This window comes from Coptis chinensis, chromosome 3 (genome assembly GCF_015680905.1).
Source record: "Coptis chinensis isolate HL-2020 chromosome 3, ASM1568090v1, whole genome shotgun sequence".
Taxonomy (NCBI): Eukaryota; Viridiplantae; Streptophyta; class Magnoliopsida; order Ranunculales; family Ranunculaceae; genus Coptis; species Coptis chinensis.
In genome coordinates, this window is record NC_141458.1 from 23,329,698 (window position 1) to 23,354,796 (window position 25,099).

The window sequence follows — 25,099 nt, forward strand, 5'->3', positions numbered from 1 at the left end:
GTTTGTTTTTTTGAGCCTCTGAATTCGAATCTTTGAATCTTTGAATCTTTGAATGACCCACCTTCGAATCTTGAATCTTTGAATCTTTGAACTCGAAAAAACATGTTTGTTTTCTGTCGAAATGACCCTCTGAATCTTTGAATATAAATCATTTAGACATTTTTACCCTTGCAATCTATTTTGAACACTAACTTGATTACTTGTAAAACCAAAGAGTTAAAAATGGATTTGACAGAATTTCCTTTGTTTATTCAACATTTTGATGCCTAAAAGACTCATATAGTAATATGAGATAAAAAAAAATACTAAAAATATAAACATAAATAATAGTTCAATAACCATAAGGTCATCTATAAAATTTGCATACCAAGTTAAATGACATTACAAGTAACTCCAAAGTTCGGCTCTTGTAAACTTGATCATATATGTCCATTAAACAATTGTTCTGCAATTTGATCACGCAAGTTGATCATGTACTCATGTGCCTCAGGTCCAAATATGTGATTTATACTTGGTGGTGCTTCTGGTCTGTCAGAGTTAATTGAAGACCTCACTGGAATAGTCACATTTTCTTTTTCATATCGCTTGAACAATCGATCATCATCATCAATGGCCACGCAACGGAGAAAATTGTGTATTGCCATGCATGCTACAACAATTTGAACTTGTGTGCGAAAACTATATGGAGCCATCTTATTCAATATCTTGAATCTTGCTTTCAAGACACCAAATGTTCTCTCAATTACATTTCTTAGCGAAGAATGTGCTTGATTAAATTTATCTTCTTTGTTTTTAGGACGACCACCGCGATTAAAATCTGCCAACCAATACCTAGCATTCCTATAAGGACACATAAAGCCCCTAGTATGTGTGTATGCAGCATCACACAAGTAATACATACCTACAATAATGAGACACATAAATATGTAAACCAAAAATATATATTTGATCAGTGAGGGTGTTTTGATACGTACCTTCAAGAGGCAATGGAAATCCGTTTTTTTCAGGCCACCTTAATGTCTCATTTAATACACGAGCATCATGTGCAATCCCTTCCCATCCAGCCATCACATAAGTAAATTTCATATCAAAATCACACACACCAAGAACATTTTGGAAACAATCCTTACCTCCTCTTCCTCGAAAGGGAATTTGCTTATCAAGTAGAATGTGTGCATCTATTAATGTACCATCCAAAGCTCCAATTGCTCCTTTAAATGGTCCTCTCTTAAGACGGCGTTGGTAACGAGATCCACCTTTATGAATAACCCCATCAAACGGCGAATCAATTATCATCTCCTTTGAGAAATGGAGCATTGCCACTAGCACCTCATGAAAACACTTACTAATGTTTTGTGTTGAATGTTGAAATCGATCCACTATTGATCGATTTCGCTTATTGTGACCAATAGTCATTAAAAACATAGCTATTTTTTCCTCTACATCAATATGTTTACTATCATGAAGCCACTCTCTTTGCCGAAAGTGATCACATAGCATAATGAAGGCAGACTTCTTCAACCTTAGCATGTTAAACATATGAGTGGAAGTTCCATGTAGAAGCTCTTGTACATACATTTTCCCAGTAAGCGCGGATATGCATATCTTCTGCCTTATACGCTTACGCTTTGTCAAAAGCCATGTGAATATTATGATTAAATACACTAATAACCATTGTCGTTGTGTCATTTTCCCTGAATTAAAATAATAATAATAATAAATAAATAAATCAAATTAAATATTAACCTCAAAGTAACAAGTTTATAGCAACCATAAGCAATCAAGTCAACAAAAATACTCATAAATGTTGAGTCATAATAACCATAATATGACAGTAATCCAAGTCAACAAAATGTAAATACGATAGTCATCCAAATAATTAACGCTGCAAATATTATGTCATCCTAGAAGTAATATTCTTCAGGAATTGGATCTTAAGCCTATTTTCTTGAAGATTCAGAAGTTTCTTGTTATGAGAAGCATGGAGGGAAAGAGCTTCCAAGGAGTTAAGATAAAGAGAATCATCTAGCAAACCCAAAACATATAACTCTTGCACCTGCGCATCACCTTCATCCACAAGCTTCTTGTCTCCCATAGTTTCAGTCTTCACCATCTCCACAAGCTCCCCAATACTCTTAATAAGAGGATCTGCTGGCTCAATCGAGTCTCTCTTACGTTTTTGCTGCGAGCTACTTGCATAACTCTTTGCTCGTGACGTAGTCGGAACCTGTCTTTGGTTAGGTGGTTCATCTACTGGAGTATTCTATACATATGTAGGAGATTCTTCATTATCAGATGGGATATCATGAGAAGGATTATATTGTGTGTCATCCATGGGTACATCCTGTGATGTGTAAGGATCATAGTCCCCACAAATTGTGACATTAGGGAAGTAATCAGCTCCATGAATCTGGTTATCCTCATCTCCATCACTTTCAATATTCTGAACCTTTGCAACATCATCATTGGGGGATTAGGCCATTGAATTGGATGCTTGTGATTAAACATTTCATCGCCAGAAGCTAGGGTGGGCTCAAACAAGGATTCTAACAACTCCATATTCATCAACGGAGCATGCCTGAATTGACCCGTCAACGGATATTTCTATTTATCGCAAAAAAAAAATCAAATTAAACAAATAAAATAATATGCATACGCTTATATAACTTGTATGAACAAAAAAATGTGGGTTTCTACCTCAATTAAGTCGTCCCAAACTTCATCCGGGAATTCAAAGACACCTCCAACAAAATCGACTCCATGTCCCGTCCGTTTTGATAGTAACCTCCATGCCGCATATTGCTTTCAAAGGTAATCCCATTGGTTCTTGAGTTGCCTTTGTGTGTATTGGACATTGTAATTCTTGCTCATTTTTTCATTAATCTTAGTCCATGACTCTGATTTTAACGAAGTTCCACTAAAGCCTTTATTATTAACCTCGTCCAAGCACATTTCGATGAAACATTTTTTCTACATATCATCAGTCTTTAACCTAATATTTGGAGCAGATTTCTCAACGACTTCCTGAGTTGCTTTTTTCTCTTTCTTAACTCTTGGAGTTAATTTTTCCTTCCGAGGACCCATGCCTAATGTCACTCATTAGCCATTTAAATGAATTTAAAATAATGCACTAGTAAAATAAAAAAAGACATAGAAAAGACTAATTCATGAAATGGTCAGAAATGGATGATGCATAACTTGGCTGGACTCAATCTCTGACCATGAATGATCCGTGTTACAAACACACTGCGCACTCGAGTCTTTGCATATAAAGGTGACGGTTTAAGATACAGTAGTTTCATCCATGGGAACAATCTCACTGATGTTATACTAACAGGTGCCATTTCAAAATACACCATAGGTTATGAATCTAGGTAATACTTGCCTATAACTCCTATAGGAAAATACTTTGCTTCAAAATGCAACAAAACTAGATTTCTGATGGACTATCTTCCAAATGACACAACTCTTTCCACAGGTATCCAAACGCTACAAGGCTTTTTGCGTTGAAAAGAAGACTCTCAGAAATTACTCTTTCATGTTTTACAAAAATACTAACTCTCACTCTAACTATATGAAAACTGGACTCGAACACAGTGCGCAGAAAACAGAATTCTGACGCACTGTTTTCTGTCAACCAAACTTCCCGACATAATAGTTGTCTCTAAAGACCTCGGAATGCATTGAGTCCAATTGGGTTGGAAAGAAGACTCAGAAAACTCGCTCTTTCATGTTTTTCCGAGAGTTTGAATCTGAACCTAACTATGTGAAAACGTGGTTCGAAAACAGGCACAGATCCTGATTTTTGTAGTCAGAAAATTCTGACGTGCTAACTTCCGAACACCATAACCATATCCACAAACCTCGGAATGCGACGAGGTCGATTGGGTTGAAAAGCAGATTTTTTTGAGAGCAAGTCCCTCTTATTTATTTACATGCTAAGGCTAGTCCTCCACTTTTCTTTTCTTCGCTCAAGTATAATTTTGTGACTTTTTATCTTTTTTTGCAAAGGCATCTTTATAGTTGCATTCATCCACTATTATCCTTCTTTTGTTACGTCTACTTATTGTTTAAGAAGTCTATGTGTTTTATACTTGTTTGCAGGAGCTGAAGCAGTATCCCACTCTCAGAGTGGAGGTGACAAATGCTGGATGTGAATCGTTGGATAGAATGCGCGATGAAAGCAAGAAAGCAACTCTTAAACTAGTTGACATGGAATCTAGTTATCTGACACTTGAATTCTTCAGAAAACTACCTCAAGATATCGAGAAGGGTGGAAACCCGACACATTCTATTTTTGATAGATACAAGGATTCATATCTCAGGCAAATAGGTAAGTGTTGTCTAGTATAATATCTTTATGTCAAATTTAAGATGTACTATTGCATTCAGAAGCAAGGTTTGGGAATTGTCTGGTTACCAATTTCAGCTGTGATGATTCGATATGTTTGATTGAACTCTCATACTATGCCTGTGTTCTCTACTTCTTTTACTTTGACAGAACAGGAACAACTGTCTCGTCTTATGTGGGAGCTTGCAGAGCTCCATCCTGAAGTTTGTTGTGTATTGTCAAGTTCGTGAAGCCTAACGATGCCTTCTCGAATTTGAGTACGCAGCTTAATGTACGATCAGCTGTGTGCACTAGGCATTTACACAGATAGAAGAATGTCAATTATTCCATAAAGTGTCTTTTAAAACAACATAGGTGCGGTTTGCAGAATTTGATAATCAATGTTACCTTCTTTTTCTAACGATACCCATACTAAATGTTACAAGTCATTCATAGATTCAAAAAGAGCATGTTCGTGCTCTTATTCATTGGCGACACTATCTCATCCATCGTGAATTTATTATTAATTCTGACCATGATGCTATGAGGTTTTGGGTACCCAATGAAGGTTTCGGATAGACAGTTCGGTTTTCTAACATTCTACTTATGCTAATTGCATCAATACTAGCTAGGTAGGCGGATCTTTATATAAATAACACATATTAATCAATACTAGGTATATGCATCATTCAAAACATGTTGATTAATCAATACATATTACAATGAAGGAATTGTTTCCAACGATTCAAACATATTTGTCAATCAAAAGAACAACAAAACACAAAAACAAACGATATATAAATAGTACACACAACACATATTAAGAATGGATCAAAGATAAATATAGTAGAGAAATCGATATTTGGGAAAAAATAATAAAACACAACTTTTATGTACCTTGTTATTATAAGCCAACAACCAAAAAAGTGAGAGAAGATGAGTTGGAGTTATCAAGTTATGGAAGGGTAGAGGTGGAAACCTAACTTGAGCGACTCTTTTCTTCATTCGATTGAAAAAAGAAACGAATGTTGAAGTCGGTTTGGTACCTTTGAATCTTTGAAGACTCCAACAAAACAAACAACTTGACTTTCTTTGAATCTGAAAAACTTAGTTTTCTCTTGGTCTTTGAATGCTTAAAAATAAAAAAACAAACAACCCCTTAGTTTATTAAGTAATACTTTTAAATGGCATTGAAAAGGAGTTTCAAAATGCTCTAGATCGTACATCTACCCCAATCTAACTCATATCCCCAAACGATCCCGACCACCCTTTGTCCTCCCAATGTGTTTTATTATAATAGATAAATAAATATAAACATACATATTGAGTTAGAAAATCATTAATGTTATCTTTAGCAAAAAAAAAAAAAGTTAGAAACACATTAGAATTGGTTGTTGCTCTATCAATCAACTTTCCAAATTTTTTTGTATTTCTTTCACCGTTGTTCCATATTTGATATGCTCATCGTATTATACATCAACTATCATTAAATGATGTTAATGGAAAAAATTGATTTTTCTCCACATGCGACTTTTCATATCACGAATGATGTTGATAAGAATTTTGTCCATGCCACTATATAGCGTTGGAAACTGTTTCACCCCCAAATACTGTTAAGACTAAAGTTTTCTATTTCTCAAACACTATTACAACCCCTAACACTATTACTCTCCTCTCTTTGGATCGCCTCCCTCTTTCTTTGGTCTCCTCTCTTGAAACAAAATGCCCTCCTCTTCTCTTTCCACTTCTTTTCCTTTATATCTTTCTCTCTCTCAATCCTAGCCTTCCACCTGTCCATCCATCTTGCGGTCTTCTTCTTTCCACGTGTAGAGTTTCTGTACCGTGACAGATGTCCCATCTCGATCCTGTAAACCGCGGCTATGTATCTTATGCTGACCTGGGTGCCGCCATCCGCTGATTTCAAGGGTCCCTTATCCTACCACCACAGAAGCCGAGGAGGAATACAACACAACTTACATTGCAATGGAACTTTAAATGGATGATTGTGATAATCTAGGAAACCGCCAACGCCAACAAAATTTTAACATTGGGTATAACATAGAGAATAGCATACTTTATTTATAATTCAATTATTACGAGGATGCTTATTCTGCATAACTTGATCAGTGAAAATCAATAATCCTATCAATTAAATAACTTTTAATGAAAATACTTTCGCCTAGCTGAAATTGTTTTTAAGAAATTGTAAGCGTGAAAATCATATAATTTAAGTGATCGAAGTATTGAAACGGTGAGATTATAAATCCTAATTTTATATCCTCCATAAAAAGTGTAATTATTTAGATACGAGTAAAACACTTGGGAGTCGATTAAGGGTGTGTTTGTTATGATGGAAAGGAAAGGAAAATAAGAGTGGTCCACCTTTTCCATAGTTTTTAAGGCGTTTGTTTACCCATGGAAAGGAAATGGGCTTTTCCATATGGAAACAAATGGAAAAAGTTTTGTGTCTTTAGCTAACCCCTGAAATTTTTGTGGAAAGGAAAGGAAAGGAAATAGATGAATAGAAACTTACTACTAATACACTCCACTCAACAATACAATTATTCCTTTCCATAGCTTTTGCAAACAAACATGATTATTCCTTTCCCTAGTTTTTACTTTCCTTTCCCCAGTTTACCAAACACATACCATTTAAAATTATTTCCTTTCCATTCCATTCCATTCCATTCCATAGTGGACCACCCATTTTATTTCATTTCCTTTCCATGAGTTAAAATTTAACAAACACACACTAAGGAACACTAAAATGGCAAGATTAAGTATAAGGGATTAGAGGGGAAAAAAACACATAAACAAATAATTACAATATCACTTTACGCGAGTTCCGCAACAATCTTTCTTTTCAATGACAACCATTGGATGCACATTAAAAAACAAAATCCCCAAACTAACATGACCCTTTCCCATATTTCACCCATTAGAATTAGTTTAGATGAGCTTCTTCAGCTACATACCATCGTGCACCTTGATCCCTACATTACTAGATGGTTATTCGATTATTTTAACAAAAGTCTCAAATATTATCTATCTCAATATCTATCCCTAATGTGATTATGAGCAACGACAATATTATCCCAAGTTGTAATATGATCATTCAAAAAAAAAAAAAAAAAAAAGTCTATTTCAAATTAACAAATTAATTAGAAATGGATCCAGATGGATTCGAACCATCAACCTCTCAAATAATGAGCACTCTTACCCTTTTAAGCTTACAAATCCATATACAAAGACAAACATTCACCATATTGAATTCGAATAAAGGTATTGTCACCTTAATCCCAAGTAATTGGGATGTCCAATAGCCCAAAAATACACTAATGGACCTCCTCTTAGTAAAACCAACTCAATACCCATTAATTAATTTAATGCCATGAAGCCAAAAATTTCCTTAACAGATCATTAATAACAAATAAAAAAAATACATACGAGGGGAGATAGGTTCAGATTCAATAGAATCTTAGCAGATCCAAAATCAGCAATCTTCACCCTATGTGTAGAATCAGTGTTAACAAGTATATTTGACGCTTTGATGTTACGATTCATTCCTTTTTGGTCATGAATATGAGCAAGTCCAGCCAAGAGTTGTTTCATAAAAACCTTCCATAAGAGACAAGTATTTAACTGATTTCAAGACAAATGGACTAGAAACACCATCGCCTCCTTACCTTCACCATAGCAGGACATTCTATTTCAAATTTCATTATGTAAGCTGTCAGGTTCATGTTCATCAGCTCTGTAACAACACAGAAAGTCCTCTTCGACAAATAGATCTTCACACCTGAAATTCAATGGAACTGGTTACCATATTCTACATATTTAGATGTAGGTCCAAAGTCATCTGGTTCAATACAAATTTAAATGTATTAAGGAGTGAAAATTAGATTAGTCTATTGTATAGTTACAACCTTTATGGTTCTGCCATAGCAGTATCTAGATGTATATTCTCCACTGTAATTGTGGCCTCTAAGCCTAACAAAAAATAACTCATGACCTCCCACTTGAGTCTCGTGTCTTACACAAATACTTGGTGCATTTGCAAATCCTAAGGTCTTACTCAGCTTTCAGAACAGGGCAGTAGCTCACGACATTGTTTTTCCAAGACTTAATAACAAGGATACCACTGTATGGGCACAACTTGACTATAATATGAAAGTTTTCCATACACGGGATTGAAAAAAAGCAGTTGGGGAAAAAACTAAAGAAAGGAAACTCTTTAACTGTAAACTCAAGTATCAATTGATGAGAAAATAATGTGCAAACGATGGCAATGAACGTACAGTTTCAATGAGCAAAGGACTGTTAAACCTTTCATGAACATAATTTTTCAAGTTCTTATTAAGGTTCTAACAATTTTCATCTTTTAGTAACTAAACATTATAATAAGTACAACGATTCATAACGTGAATAAGTTGCCTATCAAAAGTCACCTAGAGCCTATTCTTCATGAATTTACCTCAGAATGTTTGGATGAATTAGTTATTAGTTTGCACATTATACAATTTAGGGGAAGGATCATATGGCATAGTTTATTCTACATGGGATACTAAGCAACAGAAGTTGGTAGCTGTGAAGACAATGCCAATGGATAAGGGTGAAATTACAAAGTCTATGCTCAGAATGTTTGGATGAATTAGTTCGCACATTGTAGACTTTGTAATCCCACCATCATCCATTGGTATTCTCTTCACACCTACCTAAGCGTGGAATTCGAGCTAAACAAGCCGAGTTTTACCATGCTCAAGCTTGGCTCGCTAATTACACGAGCTTTAAATTGAGCTCGAGCTCGGCTCATATAGTTAAACGAGTGAGCTCGAGCCGAGCTTAAACGAGCCAAGCCCAAGCCGAGCCCGAGCTGCTCGGTTATTTTACACTATAAATATGTTATTTGAGCTAAACGAGCCGAGCTTCATCAAACTCATTTGTTACACGAGCTTTAATTTGAGCTCGAGCTCGGCTCATATAGTTAAACGAGCCGAGCTTAAATGAGCCAAGCCCAAGCCAAGCTCCGAGCCCTCGGCTCAAATTCCACCCTTACAGCTATCAACTTCCGTTGCTTAATATCGCATGTAGAATAAACTATGCCATATGTTCCTTCCCCTATCCCTGTCTTGTACCTTCCTATGTTCAAAAGCCTAGATAGTAAACAAAATTTCATGAAAAATAAAAAAAACTCGGAACATTATTATGATTATAGTAAAAATATAAGTAAAAAAACGAAGTATGACATTATTATGATTACAGTAAACGTCTGATAGTTATGTTCACAAAATAAATTTACTAGTAAAAGCAATGGAAAAAGCAATCTTAATTTTCGGCAGATTTTCTGTTTCTTTTGATCTATTTTCATTCAAAAAGCAAGCCCAACTCCTCACAACAGCAAAATAGCTTACGATAAAACATCAAAGATTAGAATCACAACAATAGCCAACTTATTTTCAATCTTAGGAAATAGTGAATCCCAATCCCATCCATCTCATTTACATTTACAAAAATTACATAAACTTCAATTTTCTACACACTTCTATATTATAACCCTACCACTATATCCAAACCTCCAATTTCAAAACCCACAAAAACATAACATTTAACATTAAAAAAAAAAGAAAAAAAAAAAAAAAAAAAAAAACAAAACTGCAAACAAAACAGAATTTCCACAACTGAAGTGCACTAGATCTTCAATTTCATTTAGCTTACAAGCATATTCCTCAATCATTGGTCCTTTTATTGTTTCACTAACACATAAATGTAGCGTTTTAAGGTACTTCTGCAACGCATCATAAACACTGGTACAGAAGAACAAAAGAAACAAGGCAAGGGCTACTAATATAAAAACAATCATTGTGTGAGCCATATTCATGACCACAAACATCACATGTAGTAGGGTCAAAAGAGTACACAGAGAGAAAAAGAAAAGCAGAGGAATATAATCCGAAGAGGAGTGAGAGAGAAACAAGTGGGCCTTGTATGGTATTGGGCCAAAAGGATTGGGCCCAATAGCAGGAGGCCCAATGACTTTGACCTAATAGAAAAGAGGAAAGGAGAGAGAGAAAGAGGGAGGAGAGGAGGCGGCAGTGAAGGGAGATGAATGAAGGAGGAGAACTATGAGACAACTTGATCGTAGGCAGTCCCAAATGGGTTCAGCTGAGAGGTTCAAAGGAGAGGGCGTCTCATCTTCGTGAAGAGACCGAGGAGAGAGGAGAGAGAGGATATGTGAGGCAAAAGGGTATAAATTGGGTTCACACAATCATACCAAGTTGGTTTATGTCATCACCTGCTGTAAAGCAAGTTCCAAGCAATTCATAAACTCAAAAAAAATGTGTGAAGCACTAGGAATCATTATAACACAGTTCATAGCCAACTAAATAAACACCATGACAAGCTGATCCTTATGTATCTAATAATCAAACATTATTTAATTTTGTTGGCATGTCACAGAAAAGTGGGGTGGATCAAGGACATACTTTTCAGAAAACTGGGGTGGGTCATGTCACAAAAAGCCAGGCTTGAATGAGATTAGAGCTGCATAGCAGTACACGACAGTGTAAATAGCACCAAGGTAGGAAACAAGAATCACAAAGCAAATTGACTAGACTGAATTGTTCATGCCAAAGTCATAGCCAGACACTACTTCTTACAACTTCGGATGACAGTAACAGAAACATACTTAGTCAAATTCAGATAAATGCTAGCAGTTACAACCTTATAGGACGGGAGTATAACCTTTGAAACAAATCGAGCATTCCAGCTGTAAGGAGGAGTTCAAGGGTAACTGTATAATCCTGCAAATCAACATCATAGTTGATGAGAAGATGATAACATTTTATTATAAGTTAATGTAGATATCGAGTTGAAAATTATTACTACGAACCTGTTAAAATGCAAAGATTAGAGTTTGAATGGGGGGTTGTTCATAACTCATAAGCAATTAGCCTTAATGGAAGCATTATCATCGATCTCTGGGAAACATGAAAGATAGTCCGTAGTTATAAGTGAACCTCAAAATTATAAGCATAAATGAACCTCAACCTCAGAATTATCTCTTCTAAAGCCTGCACCCACCACAACAACAACCAAAAAAAATGCTTGTGTCAGATTTCAAATCACTCATTTTCAATTGTATCAATTTTGAGGTGAAAGAGGAGGCGAAGGTTGAGAATGAAGAGTAATTTTCTTTTTCTTCTTTGGAAGCCGGGAGAGAAATCAGCGAAACACGTAGAGATTTGGTAACTTGGTGCAGCCAGTTAAACAACTGATCTACCGGTTTTCCCCTTATTCAGTTTTAATGAAAGATTCGAAATCCACGATGCAGAACACTGCACATTAAGTGCATTTACAGTATTGCGCATTGAGGAAAAAGTAAGAATTATGTAAAAATGCCAAATGCCAATCTGAGAACTGCACAAGAAATAACCGAATCACTGGGCTTCTATAACCGGTTGGGCTGTAAAACAAACAACTCCATTTGTACGACTCATTTATTTCTTGCATTTGAATTTTGACAAAAGCAATATTGGTTGGAGACCCATGCTGATTTTCAACAATGACTAGAGGTAATACGAGTAGTTTTTTTCTGATACTCAATTAGCCTTTATATCGAACTAGAAAATGTGTTTTAAGTAGTTTTTTTCTGATACTCAATTTTCTGATACTCAATGACTTTTATGAAGTTTGAGTGCATTTATTTACCGCAACAAGATGTTTATAGTTTACGTTTTTTGATACATGCCAACATGAACATGTGAGTCATACTACGTGTTTGCGGAGTTTAAGTTGAAGATTGTTATCATCATTGTTTATATTGCTGCTTTATTGAGCAATAGTTTTAGTTTCAATTTATTATCAAGCTTGCAAATGATATCGGTTTTTTCTAATTTTGTTGTTTTTGGCTTGAAGTAAGTATGAGTTAATAACTTTTTAGTACCCTAAATTTACCACAAGCTACGAGCCTTTTTTTTTTGGCCTAAATAATACCTTGAACTTCCAATTTGTTAGTACTATTGGAATTTTCCTGACCAAAATGCCCATGCTTATTTTATTTCTAAATTGCCATTGATTATAGTTAAGTTGGTGGACATGTGTCGTAAACTAACCCATCCCAATAGAATGTATCCAACGGTGGTTGTTTATCTTCTTTATCCACCCCCACCACCACTCCACCCGGCCACCACCAACCATAATATTTTTATTAAAATTGAAATGGTTTGAGAATGGTATTGAGTTATTTTTTTTTAGACCAAAAACTTATGGTCGGTGGTGGTCGGGTGGAGTTTGTGGGGTGGTTATAAGGGATCGGTGAAGAAGATGAACAACCAACATAACCACCATCGGATTCACTCTATTGGAAAGGATTACACGATGACACATGTCTATAAACTTAAGTGTAATGGATGGCAATTAAAAAATAAAATAAGCTAGGGCATTTTGGTCAGAAAATGTCTAAAGGTAATTAATCGTAAGACATTGGAAGTTCAAGGTACTATGAGGCCAAAAAATAAGTTCGGGTACCATATTGAAAACTTTTGGTAAATTCAAGGTACTAAAAAATTAGAGTCGTGATACTAAAAGATCGATCTCTTAACATTATCGTACCTGCTGCATCTAAACTGTTAGATTGCATAGTGATGCTAAACCCAACACGTGCTTTAGCTTGGAGAAAAACGTCATTCGGCCTGCTTTTGTCACACTTTTTCTTATTTTCCAAATTAAAAACGAAATAAACCAAAAACCAAAAACCAAAAGAAAAAGAAAATTAATTGAGAAACCAAAAACAAAACAAAAAAAAAAGCTAGGGTGGGGAAGACGATAAACATTGAAAGTCTCTCCCGTTGTCTCCCTCCATCAAGGGCTTTTCTCACCCTTTTTTCTCCTAGATCTCTCTCCAAATTTTAATAACTTTATCGCCTTTAAATCCCCTTTGTGTTGTTGCTGCTCCATTGTGTCTGACTAATTGGTTCTTCGTTTGAGATGCTTTGTCAGGTAATTGTCTCTGAACTCTTCTTAGTTTTTGTGTGGTGGTGTGCCTTGAGACTGTAGTAGATAGGAGAGCATGAAATGCATGTTCAAATTAAGTATAAGATGGTAAGCATTTTCATTTTTTGTAACTAACAGCTTAATTACTTGGACTGTAATTTCATTGTTCATATGAAATGGATCGCTATTTTTGAACTGAACCAAACATGGCCTGATGTAATTGAGTATGTGATTTGGGTTTGAAGGATGAATCTTATGTATTCTCAATTTTATGATTATTCTTAAAGTTAAGCCTATGCATTCTTAGTATGGTGTTTTTGTATCTAATTAGGTGGTTAAAGTTAAACGTAATCAATTAGATGGTGATTAACTCAAATCTAGGTTTTTGGGATGATTTTGTTAAATGTTTGTATGGGTGTGAGACTGTCGAAACGTTTGAGCTTGGTTGGAAACAAACATTCAAACATGTATAAATAATTGTAACAAGGCAGAAAGATTATCACCTCACTAGGATCATTAAGGTTGATGTTCATGCTACCATGAGACAAGTCATTAGCTCCTAAACTTGAAGATTGTTGACTGCACAAACTAATAATGCATATCACTACAAACTATAATTACAAGTTAACAAACACAAGCAAATAATGACCATAATCTATAACTCAACCCTGGCAAGTTTCTTAACATCCTTAGCTTGACCGGGATTGGTTCTTGTTTGTTTCTTGCCATTATTGTCAGTCCATGATTTTTTCCTTCCTGGTCGCCCCTTATGCTTCATAATGGGTGGATCTTTCAATGGTTTCACTTTGCGCATACGTATTCTAGACTTAGTTTGGCTCAACTTTTCACTTGGTGCACTTCCAATTTGCTTTATGGGGTTGATTTCCACATTTTTGAATGTCGCTTCAACTTCCTTTAAAAGATTATAGAAACCCTTCATTACAACCTTGAATGCTTTTGATAAGCACCCAAAAGTGTATTATGAAACCCCATTGAGACATATAAATTTGGTTAATTATGTGTTTAATAATCATGAAATAAATATGTTTTCATACTTTTGCAGGTATTTGCAGTAAACATGGAAATATTGGTTAAACTGAAATAAAGCACGAGGAACGGCAGATATATCTAATTCTCCCAAATCTACACGTAAGCATCAAACTTCCAAAGCTCCTACCTCTCGAACCAGGGACTCGAATGCGACCACGAGAGATGCTCGGATAATCGTAGGCGATGAACTCTACGATAAAGGGAAATTGTAACACCGCCCAAAAATACCGGACCGCCATCGGATCGCATACATGGACCCACTATCTTGGGGCCACAAGATTGGATGAGTCATCAATCATGGAGCATGTCAAGACAAAGATAACAAATTATTGGTGCAAAGTTGACACCTTGCATGTAATAAATTAGATTAGGTGTTAATAGTGAAAAAAGGCAAGGTGTCACTTTGTTTTAATGTGGTAGATAAAAATGAATCAATGTGGTTTGATAATTCACGTGGGAGGAAATGAGATTTCTCTCAAATAGAGAAGAAATTAGACAAATGTGGGGACACTCCATTTACTCCCTTGACTTATTTTTCTCACATGACATTATTTTAGTTCCTTAGTGAAAAGGAGAAGTTAGTTTTTAGTTTTGATTAAAAAAAGCTTGTAATAGTTTTAATGGAGGAACACTTGTTCTTCTAGAAAATAATAGAAGTGAGTTTGGTTGTTCATCTTTCTTCTCTCTCTCTCTTTCTTTCTTTCTCTTTTGTGTTTTTTTCTTAGTTCATAAATCCTTGTCCCAAGGATCATGAGCTAACTTCCCTTTTGGGGAGTTAATCTAACTCATGTGAGGGTAAACCAATTGTTGTTGGTTTGGTAGGTTTAGGAAGAACAACTAACTCTACATCCTACCCCAAAATGGTAGTTGGTGTAAAGTTTAGTTAGGAATCAAGCAATGAGCTTAGAGATAAGTCATTGTTTGGTTTCACTTGCTAGCATGTATGAGCTCTTTAGTGAGCCATGCATGCTAGGGATCAAATCTATTTTTCCGTTAAGGACTTGTCTATGAGTCTAGGAAGAATCAAAACCTTTTTCAAATCAACACTAATGATAGTTTCACATGAGGAGGATTAACTCTCCACCTTCTTTTTCAAATCTTTATTTCGGTATTAAGTGAATGTTTTCAACGTTAATGTTTTCTTAATGTTTATGTAGGAAAGAAAAATCTAGCATTTATATTATGACCTTACTCCTTAGTTTCCCTTAATTGTAAATTCCAATTTGTAGTTGTTCTAAGCTTTAGTTTAGTTCGAATCTTTATTCCAACTCTACGAAACGAAGATCGTGAGTAAGGAACCTTGATTGCTTTTGCACCAATTTAGAGAGTTCAAAACTCTAAGTAGTGTTCTCCAAGCATATATCAGCTTTGACTGATGAAGCACCTTTAGTTGCTATATTAACGGTTTCACGATAGAGTTGGCTAAACCTTATTGTAACAGATGCATAACAATCATCTACCATTTCTTCTCCATCTTTGGTTGTCACTGATTCAGACTTCACATCCTTTGTCCATCTTTTAAGCACGTATTTTTCTAGAAGGTTCAAAACATCCACAACTACAAATATCTTCATAATGTGCCTGCACAAATATCCAGGAAATTCAAACAACAAACAATTGCATGTGACAGTATTATCACAAGAATCATATGTGACGGTTCGAAATGTATGATCATGACCATCCCTCCACACATGAAACGTGGACTTTGTACCGGTTTTCTCAATCTTTCTTTGGCAATAAGAAAAACCTTCTTGGAGTTGTTGCTGAAACCTTGCAAAAATTTCTTTCGTGTAAACTTTAGCAGCTTCCTTCTCAATTACCATAGAAAATTTCAAAGCTAGCACGATTGGTATAATTGCTTTCATAGTCTTCATCATTTTCAGCATCTCGCATGTATACTACAGTCATTTCAAACTGTTTCATAAATGTTATTAAAGGCAAAGATCTCTTCAAGTAGCCATCAAAGTATGCATTAATACTCTAACTCTGTTGGGTCGTGTACCTATATGCACAAAATATATCACGCGTATAAACTGAAGCCCATTTCTTTCCCTTTTCAAATATGTTTGCTAACCACTTATTTTCTCCTAGCTGGTACCTTCCAATTAGGGGTGTAATACGGGGCGGGGCGGGGCGGGTCAACTGTGGGTCAAATAGTGATGGGTCGGGTCTAGGGGATACAAACCTAGTGGTCACCAACGGGGCGGGTTGAAGTGTCATGTCTTAGTACCATCACCTGACCTGTTGGGTCAGCTTACGGGGCGGGTTTTGGGCGGGTCATTCGGGTCAGGTGGAAATTATCATTTTAACCCAATTTCACCTAGAAAAAAACTTTCTAATTCTACAAGTAATATATTTCCAATTCACAGCATAGAGAAAAAAAAATATAATCAATCAATTAAAAATAAACAAATATAAAAAAAAACTTGAACTAAAACCCAAAACCATATCTGTAAATTTGAAATTTTTTTCTCGTGATTTGTCATTTGTAAATTGATTATTTTTCATAGCATGATAAAATGAAGATGTGAGCGAGGATCTATGGTATAAAACAATAAAATATAAACTAAAAGAATTCGAAATTAATACAAAGATGAATGATTAATCTTCTCAAAAATTAGAAAGTTGAATTTAAACTTTTGATATTTGCCCAATGTTCAAACTTGAATATTTGAAATTGATGTTGAACTCATAAGTTTGTGTTTATATCTCCTAAATTCCTACTAAAGTTAAAAGAAAATATAAACAAAATACAAAAATATTAGAGTTAGAGTCTTGAAATTGTGCAAGTCAACAGGGTTGGGTCAACGGCTTTTGACACGGTGCAGGTCTGGCGACTTGACGGGTCGGGTTTGAGCATAGAACTTACACCCATAGCCCGACCGTGTAAAAACGGTGGCGGGACGGGTCTATTTTCGGGCCGGTGCGGGTTTGGATGGCGGGTGAAGACCGGATGCCCTACCGGATGATGGGTCAACAGTTTTTTTTTACACTCCTACTTCCAATCATCCCGTTTCTTCGAGTACTTAGCTCATTTTATTCTTAGATTACTCTTATTCTTATATTAATATTTTCATGAAATTATATAGGTTTTGCAGATGAGTTAGAATGGACATAAATCATGCATGCATTTTGGTTATGTGAAAGTGGGAGATGACTAATGACATTAGATATTCTTCATCACCTGCGTATTATATTTTATGAAATTGGAAATTGGAGGTGTTATGTAACTCCCATTTTGGTACTTCATGTTTGTGATCTTTTTTTTGTACAAAGGCACCTCATTGTTTTGAATGAATAGAAAGATTGTGAAATACATATTTGTGGTTGCTCAAGCACGTTCCCTTCTGTTGTTATGTATGTTGGTAAAGGATAAATAATGAAGTGTGAAATCCAACTGCCTAGATAACAACGTCTATCACACTGAAATGTACCAGCAAGTTTTTTTTGGTAAAGATGTACTCGTAGGTTACGACATTGTAATATTCAATTATGACAATGTATATGTACATGTTTATCTAAGATTAAATTACATTGATCATTGGTCATATTGAATAGCACAGTTCCAACATCTTATTACCACGACCATGCTGCATAAATCTTCAAAGCTAACAACAAATGATATATGTACTACTACATTTTATTTACTTCATTTTTTTTCCCTAAGTTAGGAAGTTGTACTCAAATGAAAAAGATCTTACGAGAAGGTTGGCTTAGTTAGGAGTACATTTCCTAACTAACCGGATTCAATCAATAAATTTCATTGCTGAGACTTGAACTCGGTTCTATCGGGTGAGAGCCGATTATCCTAATGAACTAGACAAATTGATTACGTTTTTTTACTTCTTCACGTAAAAATTGTTCATGACTTATCTCATTCCTAGAAATCCCTTTACTGAATTAAATACACACATTTTAACATTCCATTATATAATAATTTATTTATTTTTCTTTTGAGTCTCTCTGTTTTTCCTTCGCTTCTTTTAACTTACATTACATGTTCATGTTATATCAAAACAGTACTGGCAGCCTATGGTTACAATTACAATTGCAAAGTGTGAAAACTATTGTCGAAATAACAGAACAAATTATAGTTGCAAATAATACATATTGCAAATAAATTGTCAAAAGTCCATACTAAAATACATGCTTTATCTAAAATAGACATATCCATGTCCGTTAATGGACATGTTCGTGGGCAACTTATATAGTGTCTTTCACTGTTGATACAGTGTCATAAAAAACACTACTAATACGGACGATACCATATAAGTTGTGCAAGACACTATATATATAAGCTGCCTATGAATATGGCCATTTTAGAGAAAGCCTATCATACTATATTGTCAAAATATTGCAAACAAATATTTCATTATTCGATAAGATAGGGTACTTGGTATATTTTTGCATAAACTACAGCAACTGATAAATTTGATTCTTTTAAAAACTGTCGTGCTATTGTTAATCCTATTATTCCAGCTCCAACAATCACTACATCAAACTCCAACGCCAACGATAGCGACGAATTGAAGCTAAAACAATTGGGCTTAAAGTATAGTTATTTTTTCTAGTACTTGATTTGGTTGTGATCTTGTGCAAGATATGAATTTGTTGACGTTATATATATATATATATATATATATATATATATATAGTACTGATTTTAGCAACACTATCTTCTTTTTCTTTTGGTATCAGAGCCATGGCAGCTTAATTTGAGGTTAGTGCATTACGGTGAGGAAATGTCTTACAATTATATTTAATTGTTTTATTTCCTAAGTAAAGATGTAAGTAAGAGATATTAGTATGATCAAGGAAAAAGGCATAAGGGTTACTCTTTAGGACTACTTGCTAAAGGTTCGGTTTTCCGACCACAAGAATGTCCGCCTGGATCCTAAAATACTGTTAACTCTTCCTTTCCAGTATTATAAATAGTATCTTGTTAGAGATGAAGTTAGGATCACTTAATTTCATTCTTGTTGATATAAGACTATTTGCATAAGCAATAGGTCATTATTGTTTCTTTGCGTTTATACTGGTAACTCTGGGATGTCACCCAAGTCGCGTAGGGTATATGCAGTGCCGTTTAGTAGGAAATGCGTTTAGGCCATTTGCCAGACGTGGTTTTACTTAATATAAACTTTAAAGACTTGATTTTGATTGTACTGTTTATAATATTTGGAGAAGAAGACGATGTATCAATGATTGCATCATGAATAATTTTATTACTGTTTGGTACGATTATAATTCATTATACTCTACTTGTTATTGCACTAACACCTCAACACCCATAGCACAGTCATCAAATGATGATCTAAGTTCAATTAAGAACACAAAATTAATTGAGTATGATCTCAACACACAGGACAAAATGAATAAATGGACGATTCCTAATATGGATCCCAAAACCATATATAGATATGGTAACTAGATTGAAAAAATGACCAGTAAAATTGCTGTAAAAACTATGGAACAAACTATTAGTTTACATTCTATGAGTAATAATTTGCATATTTTAAGTCCTCGTGATTTATATTCTTATGTGAAAAATTATAAATTTATTCATGTAGGATTAATACTGGTTCCTTTCAGACCTTTGACCCTTTTGGGTATGAATGCTTGTATTCAAGCAACTCTCAAAGATGCTAGATGTCTCGACTATTTACCGTCCCTTATGGGAGCAGTAGAGACTAGTCTTTGTCATGGACCAGTTTATTTTGATGTCTATCCTAATTTAAGTTTATCTTTATTTGATAGAAATCTTTATGATTCTTTATCATTACAAATTCAGGCTAAAGGTTACAACTTTTTACCTGGATCTGAGGTGATTGGAATTACATAAAGAATTCACTATAAGGTGTTACAAACTTTAATTCCTAATGCATGGCATAAAACTACACCAGGTAAAAATGTGTCAATTGATACAAATCTTTTAACTTCTAGTGTAGCTACACCTAGGATGATTCCTTGGAGTGAAATTCAATTTCCTGATTCATGGGTTTGCAAAAATGTTGTTCAACCACAGCCAATCATTAATAATGATTTAGATCAAATAATTCAATTAACTGAAGGTGAAGTTATATTAAACTTTAAGAAACCTTTTGTTAGTAGAAGTTTGTCTTTGAGATCCTCTTATAAGATCTCCATACCACAATCTCCTAGAAATTCAGTTTCAGAAGCTGAATCTTTATCTCAGTATAATCAATCTGTAGAAGAGATTTGTATCTCTAATCAACAAATACCACATGGTATTTATACATAGAAAACTAGGGAATCTCCCACAACGTAAGAAATGGATTTTGTTTTATAATGGATTACAACTTTTATGAAACAAATCAATTCTATAAATTAAAATATGAAGAGTTGAGTAAATATTTTACTCCTAGAGAATTGAAACCTATGATTCGTCCTTATGATGATTATTATGATTATCATCAGAGGAATCACACTACTCTTGCAAAATGGTTTTGTCTTGAGTATCAAGATCATAAAATTCTGAATGGCAGAGTTGAACATGCAACTTTAAATAAAGAGATGAGTGATTATCTTAAAGCCAAACAACAGGCTAGGCTTTTGGCCAAGGTAAAAATTGATTTACCTACTAATAAGAATAATACCTTAATTAATAAGGAGATTAATTTACCTAATAAAGAGGTAAGTCATAATCAAGTACAGGAAAAGATTATTTTTCAACTAGTAATTTCTGAAGTAAACAATAATATTACTATTGAAAAATGTACCTTTACTCTTGTAGACAATAATAGGGTAAAACCTATTTCTCAAGATAATAATTATTTACCCACTCAATATGATGTAAAAAGATATTTACCAAATATCACAGTAAAATATCAGGATTATGAACTTGTTGATAATTATATTAGAGTTTTAGAATGTGATAAAAAACATTCTACTGAGAACAAGAAGATTTCGTCTGTTTATCCTCCAATAACACCTTTAAATCTAAAGGATAATATTGAAAAGGTGAAACCACCTAAAAAACAGGACATATTAGTCAAAAAGACTGATAATAGATTTAAGACTTATAAAAAACCAAAAAGTCTTAAAGAAAAATAGCACTGGAAGAGACTTATTCCTAAAGCTAAAGCTCTTCGTTTCTGTCATAAATGCGATTATTATGGTCATAAGACTAGTCAGTGTTCTACTAGACCACAGGACTATAGTAATCTTTTGAAGATAAGAAAATTTAAGATTAATATACAAAACAAGATCTATAATCTTAATTATCTTCAGAACTTTATGACTTTACAAAATCTTGGTTCTTATAATAATATGAGATTTCCTAATACTCCTTATTTTAAGGGTAATCCTCGTATTACTAATGTTCTTGATTTACAGTATGAGGTTAATAACCTTAAAACAGAAATAAAAGCCTTAAAGATTAATATGAATCTTTTGGACAGTTCAGTTTTTCAGCACCATAACAATATAGATAATATTATATTCCAAAGATAGAATGTTTATGTCACCTTGGTTATTAAAGGAGAATATACCCTTACTAATCATATTGCTCTTATTGATAGTGGAGCAGATTTGAATTGCATTCAGGAAGGATTAGTTCCTACTAAATATTTTGAGAAATCTACTCAGAATCTTTCTACTGCTAGTGGTGCACCTATGCAGGTGGCATATAAGTTGACAGATGTATTCATCTACAACGAAGGACATTGTTTATCTTCCACGTTCCTTCTGGTTAAAGATATGTCTCAGCATACTATATTAGGGAATCCTTTCCTTAATTCCATCATGCCTATTACTAGTATTACTGAGATAGGTATTCATGCAACCATTAATAATAAAAGAGTTATTTTTGAATTTATAACGATCCTCCTGTGCAGAAGCAGATTGCTATGATTAATAATAATTTGATAGCAAAAGAAAGTCAATTAAACTTTCTCAAAGAAGAAATAACTTCTTTAAAACTGCAACAAAGACTTAACACTAAGGAATTTCAGCTACAAATTGAACAAATTAAAAATCAGTTTAATTACTGAAGTTTGTAGTGAGATCCCCAATGCTTTTTGTGAAAGAAAGAAGCATATTGTCTCTTTACCCTATGAATCTAGCTTTAATGAAAATTTTATTCCCACTAAGGCTAGACCTAGTCAAATGAAGTCAGACTATCTAACTCTTTGCCAAAAGGAGATCCAGAGTCTTCTGGATAAAAAATTAATTACTCCGAGTAAGTCTCCTTGGAGTTGTACTGCTTTTTATGTAAATAAAGCAGTTGAGAAGGAAAGAGGTGTTCCTAGATTGGTTATTAATTTCAAACCTCTTAATGATGTTTTACAATGGATTAGATATCCTATTCCTAATAAAAAGGATTTATTAGATCGCTTATCTACATCAATCATCTTCTTGAAGTTTGACCTTAAGTTAGGATATTGGCAGATCCAGATAGCTCCTGAAGATAGGTATAAAACTGCTTTTACTGTACCTTATGGACATTATGAATGAACTGTAATGCCCTTTGGATTAAAAAATGCTCCTTCAGAATTTTAGAATATTATGAATAATATTTGTAATCCTTATTCGGAATTTTCTATTGTTTATATTGATGATATTCTGATTTATTCTAAATCTTTAGAACAACATATTAAGCATCTAAAGATTTTTAAAGATCTTATTAAACGTAATGGTTTAGTAGTGTTTGCACCTAAGATGAAGTTGTTTCAAACAACTGTTCGTTTTCTTGGTCATAACATTACTGAAGGAAAAATAATTCCTATCGACAGACGTATTGACTTTGCAGCTAAATTTCCTGATGAAATTTTAGACAAAACTCAGTTACAGAGATTTCTTGGTAGTCTTAATTATTTAGCACACTATTATAAAAATCTTTCACAGGATACCTTTATTCTATACTCCAGACTGACGAAGGTTCCTATAGCTTGGAGTTCAGCCCATACTCTTGCAGTACAAAAAATTAAGCTTAAAGCAAAGCAATTACCTTGCTTATCTTTGCCTAATTTTGAATGGTTTAAAATTGTTGAAACAGATGCTTCCAATATTGGTTATGGTGGTATCTTAAAACAAAAGAATCATATTTCTAGTAAAGAAGAATTAATTTGTTTTACTTCTGGGACTTGGAAGAAAGCACAAATTAATTATTCCACTATAAAGCAAGAGATTCTTTCACTGGTAAAATGTATTCATAAATTCCAGGATGATAAATTCCAGGATGATTTATTAAATCATAAGTTCTTGGTACGCATTGATTGTAGTGCTGCTAAACAGGTATTACAAAAAGATATCAAGAATATTGTTTCTAAATAGATTTTTGCAGGATGGCAAGCTGATCTTTCTGCCTTTGATTTTGATATTGAATATATCAAGGGTGACTTTAATTCTTTGCCAGATTTTCTAACTAGAGAATTTTTGCAGGGATTATGATCAGCACCTCTCAAAGAGGCAAAGGTCGTGGTTATACCACTAAAGGCCATGGAAAAAGCAAAGGAAAATATAATTTCCTTGACAATGTGGAGCAATTTCCTCCCTTATCTCAGCAAAAAGGAAAGTCAATAAAAGAGGTAGTTCTGACTCCTCTGACTCCTTATGTCCCTAATAAAAGGGCAGATCAAACAGTCATTTATCTTCAACCAGGTGATGAGCAGTGGGTGCCTGATCCTTGGGAAATGCAAAGAAGATATTTTGACACACAACAGTATCCTGTTGTTGACGGCAAACATAGATATATCTATGAAGAAATTTTAGCTTCGGCTACTTCTACTATGGATATTAACCATACGTTACAGAAGCCTGATTCGGAATATAGTCCGACCTTTTACAGCAAAGCAATCTTTAAGAGAATTATCTCTTACAATGAGTGTGGTTTGGATCCCAACAAGTGTCGAAAATTGAGTTCGACAAATATCCTTTATAATTACTGGGATTATATCTCAGCTTTTACTAATGTGTTTTTCTATTAGAATGCTCACAGGAAACATTCATGGTTTATCAAACTATGTCCCCAGTCTATCAAGACTGACTATCCATATTGGATTTTTCAGTGGTGGGAATATTTTGGTCCTGAGCTGGATATTCTCCCTGAGAATCTTTTAGATATTTTTGTAAAATGGACGGACAATCATCCTCAGCTGAAAGGTGATGACAAGATGCCAAAAGGATTATCATCCTTGACCTTTTTTACCATATATGGTATACCATGGATATTCAAGTGGGATTTTAAATGTGAATATAATCACCTTAAAATTCCAGTTCTCAAAAGGAAGTTTTATTCAAGATGGTGGATTACTTTCCCAACAGATGAAGCCATTATCAATATTGAGAATGATTTGAAATCATTCATTGAACAGACTCCCAGACAGAATCCTACCAGAGATATGGATATAGGAAACCCTTTTGATATGATGAAGAATCTTATCAAATTTCAGAATTCAAATCTCTCAGAAAGTTAAATCAATGACTTATGCATGGAGAAGCCCTTCAAGTTACTAACTATAGCATCTCCTGGTAACAAGGAGTGTGTATCTTCAGAAAATGCAATAGTATCTTCCCAGCATGATGATATTTCTATGACATCAATCAATAGCTAAGAAGAATCAAATCAATTTGCTTGCTTAGCAGGAGAAGGTTAGCCAGATGAGGAGTTGGATAACAATTTTAATCTCACTGAAGCATTGACTCAGATATATCCAAGTTCTGCCAATCCTCCAGTTGAACCAATTGACATATGGGCCAAATTCAAAG

The 25,099-nt window shown here is 34.3% G+C and overlaps 1 protein-coding gene and 1 long non-coding RNA gene across 3 annotated transcripts; both read right to left on the reverse strand.

Moving 5' to 3' along the window:
• Nucleotides 1-284: 284 nt before the first annotated feature.
• On the reverse strand, nucleotides 285-2,466 carry LOC147508696 (uncharacterized). Its single transcript, XM_086599157.1, has 2 exons — nucleotides 975-2,466; nucleotides 285-901 (listed from the first exon to the last, which is right to left on the reverse strand). The coding sequence occupies exons 1-2, from the start codon at nucleotides 1,687-1,689 to the stop codon at nucleotides 420-422; spliced, it is 1,197 nt and encodes a 398-aa protein (XP_086455283.1). The 5' UTR covers nucleotides 1,690-2,466; the 3' UTR covers nucleotides 285-419.
• A 5,214-nt stretch (nucleotides 2,467-7,680) lies between these two features.
• On the reverse strand, nucleotides 7,681-11,890 carry LOC147508697 (uncharacterized). 2 transcript variants are annotated; one of them, XR_015218157.1, is made up of 3 exons: nucleotides 11,220-11,890; nucleotides 11,051-11,130; nucleotides 7,681-8,129 (listed from the first exon to the last, which is right to left on the reverse strand). It is a non-coding gene; the product is annotated as an uncharacterized LOC147508697 (long non-coding RNA). The 2 variants fall into 2 exon arrangements; XR_015218156.1 differs by having other exon boundaries at nucleotides 11,072-11,130; nucleotides 11,220-11,877.
• Nucleotides 11,891-25,099: the final 13,209 nt, after the last annotated feature.

What these genes read in the sequence shown, in the direction of transcription:
- LOC147508696 (XM_086599157.1), bottom strand. Translation starts at nt 1,689, where the DNA reads ATGACACAACGACAATGGTTATTAGTGTATTTAATCATAATATTCACA. An exon ending in ATTTCCATTGCCTCTTGAAG is followed by an intron (nt 902 to 974) that starts GTACGTATCAAA and finishes TCATTATTGTAG; the next exon opens with GTATGTATTACTTGTGTGAT.